Consider the following 8,363-nt stretch of genomic DNA (forward strand, 5'->3'; position numbering starts at 1 on the left):
GAAGACATGCTAAGGGTATGTGTATTACAAGGAAGGAGCAATTGGGAAAAGCTCTTACCATTGATTGAGTTTGCATACAATAACAGCTTTCAGGCTACCAATCAGATGGCGCCTTATGAAGCTTTATACAAAAGGAAATGCATATCTCCTTTATACTAGGATGAATTAGGAGAAGGAAAAATTCTTGGTGTTGAAATTCTTCAGGAAATGAAGGATCAAATCTAGTTAATAAATGAAAGGATGAAAGCTACCCAAGATAGACAGAAGACCTATACCGAACGTTGAAGAACAAACCTCGAGTTTGAAGTTGGCAATTGGGTTTATCTTTTAAAGTATCGCCCATGAAAGAAGTTTTTCGGTTTGGGAAGAAGGGGAAGTTAAGTCCAAGATACGTAGGACCCTATGAGATACTAGAAAGAGTAGAAGCAGTCGCTCATAGACTGGATCTTCCAGCTGAATTCCAAGGAATTCACAACGTCTTCCACGTATCTTTCCTCAAGAAGAGGTTTGAGAAACATATACCAACAATTGTAGATACGAGGGACATTTCACTCCAACCCGACCAAACTTATGAAGAAATTCCTATTCAAATCATAAATTGGAAGGATAAGGAATTTCGGAATCGGAAAATTCCCCTGGTTAAGGTTTGTGGCGGAGTCACGATGTCGAAGAAGCTATTTGGGAGAAGGAAGTCGATATGAGAAACAAATACCCTTATTTTTTTGGCTTGTGAACTTACATGCATCATCCCATTTCCATTCATGCACACATGGCATCCATTCCATTTCCATCCTATGACCTGCAACTTCTCTCATCATTTACAGTTACAACATGGCCAGAACCGACAGAGTTGCACAATGAGGATATTCGACCCGTAGTTGACTTCAAAGACTCTGGAGACTCTGGAGAGATTTGAGTACCACAGGACTCTGGAGAGATTGGAGTACCATAGGACTCACATCGTTGACCACGACGGGAAGGGTAACATTCATACGAGGAAAGCCCTACCGCACGAGGAGCGTCAACCTCTTGATCCTATTAGGTGGATGGATGAGTCTACAATATCATGGTTTAGATGACATAATAGGATTACCCCTCCGGCTATACTTGATCAGCCAAAGTCGAGCCGAGCTGCTGAGCAGTGCCAGGCTGAGTAGGAGTCACCTATTCTTGACTCCCCACCTCTCGACTCGTCTGACCTTTCTAACTCCTCGGTGAGTCGCATACGATTCCATGAGGAAGGAGATCCTTAGCTGGAGAGTGATGAGATTAGGCAGTGGAGATTTCATGAGGAGCATGTTAATGCTTTTTATGATTTTGATGACGATGAGTATTATTATCATTCTCAAGATGAGGTTTCTGATTAGGACCTCGACAGACCTCCATCGAGCCCTGCGTCATAGTACAGTTTGTGAGTCACACTTGACTTTGTGTTTGATGCATGTCTTGTTGCTAGGACCCCGATTTCGAAGACGGAATGTTGTTTTAGAGAAGGGGGGGGGATGTAACACCCGGCCTATTTATCCTTATAGATTAACTCTTAGATCAATACTAGAATTTAGAAGACTAGCTCATTAGAGTAGTCCACGACTCTAAGAACTTTAGAAATAATTAAATTAAGTTTAAAATCTTGGTTAAGAGCATTGATCGATCACCACACAATTAGCGATCTTGAAACCATGTTTTAAACTTGATTTTTATTCTTATCATTTCTCGTCCTTTTGTTCTAAAATTTCCTTGTTTGGTTATCCATTTCTATTACTCTTAGATCATATTAGAATTTTAGATAAACCTTTACAAACGTCATTTAGGGTAAGGACATGTCAAACCCTAAAACCATACCAATCGGCACCCATGTGTACTTTTGTGTGCAATGGACTAATGTGCCCCTAGCTCAAATATTTTTATACCATTTTTATCAAGGACATTTTTGTCATTGGCCACTCAATTTATTCATGAAATTTCCTACTAAACTTGATTTTCAACAAACCTTAGCTAAAACCCCAAATTTTGTCCAAGCCGAAAATACCCTTGAATTTTCAGCAACCACTGCTTCCAAGCCTTATTTTAACTTCTTGTTCTACTTCTGGAGTGGTTGGCCATCGTGCCCTTCAAGGTCTCATATTCCCACTGCTTCATGGTAAGGAGGTGAGTGGTTGGTTGTCGTATCCTCCTGTTGACCATGAATTACGTGAGAAACTGCTGACCTAGCTTATAAAAACTAGTGAAAGAACCGGTTCATAGACTCCCAAACCATCCTTTGGCTATGCCTTTGAGGGTCAGAGGAAAGATGCGACATGCTATCTTTCTTGGGAACTCGTGTAGGGTCATGTGGGACTTAAAAGTCTCCAGGTGCGCAACTTAATCCTTAGGCTCATTATAGAGGTCCATTTCTGGAACCTTAAATTTTGGGGAAAAATGGATCATCATTATCTTCCTATTGTATGGCATATTTGTATTGTCAAGTAGGTTGTCCACTATAGAGGGTGTTCCCACCCGCTTTGCCATCTCCTTGTATTTTTCCATCAAATCACTCAGGCTATCGTGTATTCTCCTCTTCTCGTCTTGATCATTCTGACTTGGTCCCCATTCGTTTTGAGACTCCTCATTCTGCTTCTAATCGCGGCCAGGATCCTCGCACCCTTTCGAGCCAACGTCCTTCCATCCAAGCCCTATTTTAACTTCTTGTTTTGCTTCTAGAGTGCTTCCATGGCTAGGCTTATCCACTTAGCTTTTCTTCCATCTAAGAAAATCTCCTTTGTATCCCATTAGCCATATGTCCATCCATTACGACTGCTTCTAGATCACGAAACGTATGAGAATGTGTAGTTGCTTGTGCTTGAATATATTCCCAATGATAATTTTTTTTTTGTGCATGCAAGAAAGTCCTTGAATTGAAGTCAATCCCATAGACGACACAACTGTTAAGAATTTTCTCAACAGTTCCAACAACGTCCTTTACATCCTCAATTTTATCTATAAAATAAATAAACAACCTCGGTTAGCACCTCAATTTTATCTCTGATGATTCAGTCAGTGGGAGAAGTAAGAATTTTTGCATGAATATATAGATTGTATTGCGTACCTGGAAGAATATTTATAAGGTTTGGGTGCACTTTGTGAAGGAACTATCGCATTTGAGCACGATACAATGGATGGTGGTGTCCTTCCAAGGTAGGTGTCTCTGCTGAAGATGTTTCGCCAATGTGAGTCTCTCACGAGATAAACTCTATAGTCTATTGGATAGAACTGTTTGTTGATCATGGCAACTCTAAGTGCGGCCACTTAGTCCCATCAAATGGTGCATTTTACCTAGTTTCAACCATTCGTCGCCTTCTCTTAAGTGGGCTTCTTGCACATACCTCTTTAGTCGTCTCACGACCTTTTCTCGCCCCTAACACACTTTTATCCATATTCCCGACTAGTTTGTTTTTATTGAATATCTTTCACCAATTCTCCAATATAATTTAATCTTATTGGTTCATGATTGCATTTCTTTACTGTTTTTTTTTTTTATATATATATAGGATTTGCATCACAATTATGAAAACACCAGTAAGTCCTATTTTCTCCAGTTTAATGTAATGAAATTTTGACGCTGTATCGCCTCCAGTTTTAGTTTTAATTAATTCACAAAAGCTAGTCTAATATAAAAAAGAACAGAAGCAAACTATATAAGTTGACTCTTGCTTTCTAAAGCCTCCCAAGTCCCACCTGCTAACCTCACCTATTAATTAAGATATGATTTTATACCCACCCCAAAAGTATATGATATATATGGTGGCTTCATCTTTCTGGTCTTACTTCTCATGCTATCTATCTATCTATGTGTATATATATAGTATATATATATATATATATATATATATATATATATAGGATAATAAAAAATGATATAACACACATGAGTTGGACTAGCCAATCCTTACATAGACAAAGCAACATCGAACCTGTGATACCATCTTTTAAGCTTGATCAGTCACTACAACAAAAATTAGTTTCTGTGAAGGTTTGGAAATTGTGACAGTGCCCAAACAGTCACAGAAATAATTTTTCTATGACGGTTTGTGGAAACCGTCACTAAAGGCAGATGAGAAATTGCATTACGTTCGAACGTATACATATTCACGTTAGAACATTCCCTGGACATTCGAACGTGGGGTCTATTTACGTGCGAATGTAAAAACATTTGGCACCAACATTCGAACTTTATTGATTCTCACGTGTAAACGTTAATTGATTTAATATTAAAGTTGGATATTTCAAATTAAAAAAGATTGAGAATTGAAATGCAGTGATTTAATATTAAAGTTATATAAGCTAACATTAAAAAAGATTGGGAATTGAAATTAAAAAATAGTAGATATATTAAATAATAATATTGTTCATTACATATGATAAAAGTAAAGTACAAAATACTCAAAACATGTTGGTTACATATTTATTAAAATCGTCAGTCAATGCCTTGACCTCTATGTTTAGGATATCTATCCGATGGAGAACATTGGCGACAAAATCTCCAACACTCTATTCTACTGACTTGATCTTTTAGTCGATGTGCGCAGTAATATCTGAGACCATCACATCAACCCAAGTAGGCCACGCATCTCCCATAGATGTACCCATCGGCGGCTAATTAGTACTCCAAACACGATGCTCGGACTGGATCAGAGGAACAAGATCTAGTACAGGGCCAGGCTGACGTCGAGCATGCCACTTCCTCTGTCCATTGCTCTGACAGTGTGTGGTAATGTCGATAGGGCTCATTTAGTCTGTCCTCCACTCCTCCACCATGGGTTGCACACTTCGGGCCAGTAATAGCTTGGTGATGAGGACTCCAAATGGGAGATTGTTTGTAGAGACAACGCTCGCCTCGTAACAGATCCTCTCAAAAATACGAAGTGGCAAGTCGACGGGGTCTCCACATGCCACTTATATAAGGAATTGGGCGCGTTTCGGGCTAAATGTGGCCTTATGTCCCACAGGATCTATATTTGTTGCAACAATAAGATGCAACATGCGGAAAAAAGGGAGGAGTTGTACCTGGCTGAAGGAGTTCTTCCTATCGATCCGGTCTTGGTCAATCCCAGTGAGGATGTAGAAATCCTCATCTCGGTCGCCATCCTCCTCATCAGTATCCCCAACCTCCGACAGGTCAATTGAGCCAGTAGATGATGCAGAAGTGACTACATTTGCATCTACTTAGGATCCATCCATAGGCTAAACATCTCCTCCAATCGATATCTTAGCTACGCGACCGATCCCCAAAAGGTCGGCGATGACTTCCACCAAGATCTTGAACTGAACACCGAGTACTGTCACAGTGTGAGATGATGCATCCTTAGGCATGGAGCACATCTGCATTTAAAACTCTCGAACCAAGATTCCCCTCAATGTACAAATACTCATCCAACCTCTCGTAATGAACACGTCTCGAACGCTCTTCAACTCCCATATAAGTTCGTGAAAGTGGTTGATCATGACTTCTCGTTCAGACATCAATGTTTGAGTCCCGATTCGAGACGTGTCCTCTATTGTTCCTTCCCTCCTCATTTTCCTAGTAGTCAGAAGATGAGCCATATCCTGAAAGAAAAAAAAAATTGAGCAATATTAATATTATGAAGCATATTATGTATTCTAATCTAAATTATTTCTGGTACGCGTTTGAACATAAAATTTAACGTTCGGAGGATAAGCTTATACGTGCGAACGTTTTGGTTATTACGTTCTCATGTTAGATTATCTAGTAGAAGCATTTGAACGTAATATGATAAATGTTCGAACGTGACGACTCAAATACACGTTGGAACGTATAAAGCATATCACGTTCGCACATGAGGAAGTTGTTGAACGTATTTAATAATACATGCGAACGTACATAACTATTAGTTTGAACGTATATTTGGTTTATGGCAACTAAAAGGTTTTACATTCACACGAACTACAAATAACGTTCGCACGTAATATTAACGTTTGCATGTATGTGCTGCTCAATAAGATGAATGATCATACATGCGAACGTTAGAAACGTATGTTCGCATGTACAATTTAAATTCGCATGCATACTAAATACATTCGCACTTACTGTAGAACATTCGCACGTTATATAATTAACATGCGAACATGTATGTCGTCTTCCACATTTGGAAGATATAACGTTCGAACGTTATATCATAACGTTCGAACGTTATATCATAACGTTCAAACGTTATGATACAGAAATGGGTGAGTCGACTCAGTCATTCCCACACACGTCAAACACAATGAAATTGGCCAAATGTCACCGTAGAAATGAAATATAAACTTCAAGAAAGTTTTCTACGGTGGCCGTTTGGCCATTGACAATCTATAATGGCCGAAAAATGATGATGAAGGTCCGACCACTAATGAGCTTCGGGGAACCACCGAAATCTCCATTAAACATTCAAAAAAATGTACCCAAAGGTTAAAGAGAGATGCCTACCTCTTTTGTGACGGTTGTGGTGGAGTTTGACGGTGGTATGTGATGGAGGCTACGGATTGAGTTTTGAGGAAAATGTGAGTTGTGTCATTTCGCGTTTGGACTTGAGCTTTTATACACTTAACGTTTGAACGTTTAATAGTTAACGTGCGAACTTCAATTGATGAGAGAGAAAGACATCCGAATGTTTCAATTATAATGTCCGAACGTTTAATTACTTAATTTTTGTTACATGCAAACGTTATGTTAGTACTTGCGAACGCTTTTACTCAATGCCAGATACATGCGAACGTCATGTTGGTACATTCGAATGTCTCTAGAATAAATTTTTTAGAATTTATAGTAAATAATATATTATATATGCACTATACTTATGCTCCATACACTAGTATATATACTATATATATTAATCTATTATTGTTAATTTATTTAATAAAGTGTAATTAACAACTAATTTGTTGTCTAGCAAATTATAAGTTAATAATATATGTTATACTAATAATACCATGTGCTAGTATATAAGTTATACTAGTACATAGTGCACTAGTATAGTATATATACAATATATATTAATCTAATGTTGTTAATTAATTTAATTAAGTCTAATTAACAACTAATTTTGTTGTCTAGTATATTATAAGCTAATAATATATGTTATACTAATAATATTATGTACTACTATATAAGTTATATTAGTACATAGGGCACTATGCACTTGTATAAATAGTATATATATTAGTCTAGTATTGTTAATTAATTTAATTAAATCTAATTAACAACTAATCTTTTTGTCTAGCATATTATAAGCTAATAATATATGTACATAGTGCACTAGTAAGAAATAGATATAATATATATTAGTTTAGTATTGTTAAGTAGTTTAATACAATATAATTAACAACTAATGTTATATACTAACATATTATAAGCTAATAATATATGTTATACTAATACCATTATGTACTAGTATAACTTATATACTAGTACATTGTACACTAGTATAATATATATACTATATATACTAGTTTAGTGTTGTTATGTAATTAATAACATTCTTATTAATAATTAATGTTATGCCCTAACATACTATAAGCGAATAATATATAAATATATAAATATCTAAATCACTATGGTTACATAAACCACTATTGTTTAAAAAATATATAAATATGTAAATTACGTTTGAACGTTTTGTATTGACGTGTGTTTACACGTGCAAACATTTTGAAAAATTTGGCGGTATCTTTTCCGGCGTTATTTGTAAAAGAAATTGATGAGTTGATGATAGTGCAGTAACGTTTTCTTCTAATATTGGCACAGTAGTCTGAGCTTATGCACCATTTTATGCGCACTCGTAGTGAGATGTTCCGAATGAGATTAAGGAGCAAATACGAAGTTGTGTGCTAGTGAGTTTACTTTGAGAGTACATTTTTTTCACCTAGATTAGTATATTATATTTTTTTTATCTAATTCACTTATTATGATGAATTCAACCTCAACTTTGGCCGTAGCGAGGATTTGAGAATTGTGAATAAGTTGATGACTACACTATTCCGACATCACAAAAGACGATGTCATGACCACTTCAAGAAGTTTGAGACGTTGGAAGAGGTTGCGCAGTCCCCTTTCCAGCAAATAAAGTTAGACGATTGGAGAAAGTGTTGTGATCTTTTCGTATCTCCAGATTATCAGATATTCTAGATTTATATCCTTTAATTATTTACATTTATATTCGCTCTATATATTATATGTATATATATTACAATTAACATTCCTAATTAATTTTGTAGAACTTAAGTTTTACAAATGCACAGAATAGATCATCTCTGACTGTCTCCCATCGTGCCGTTTCAAGGTCATTCTATCGTCTTGCTGAAAAAATTGTAATTAAAAAAATTAAAAA

The 8,363-nt window shown here is 36.5% G+C and overlaps 1 protein-coding gene across 1 annotated transcript; it reads left to right on the forward strand.

Moving 5' to 3' along the window:
• The first annotated feature begins 341 nt into the window (after window positions 1–341).
• LOC121235409 lies at window positions 342–701 on the forward strand. Its single transcript, XM_041131754.1, has one exon. The coding sequence runs from the start codon at window positions 342–344 to the stop codon at window positions 699–701; it is 360 nt and encodes a 119-aa protein (XP_040987688.1).
• The last annotated feature ends 7,662 nt before the right edge of the window (window positions 702–8,363 follow it).

This window comes from Juglans microcarpa x Juglans regia, chromosome 6D, assembly GCF_004785595.1.
Source record: "Juglans microcarpa x Juglans regia isolate MS1-56 chromosome 6D, Jm3101_v1.0, whole genome shotgun sequence".
Lineage (NCBI taxonomy): Eukaryota > Viridiplantae > Streptophyta > Magnoliopsida > Fagales > Juglandaceae > Juglans > Juglans microcarpa x Juglans regia.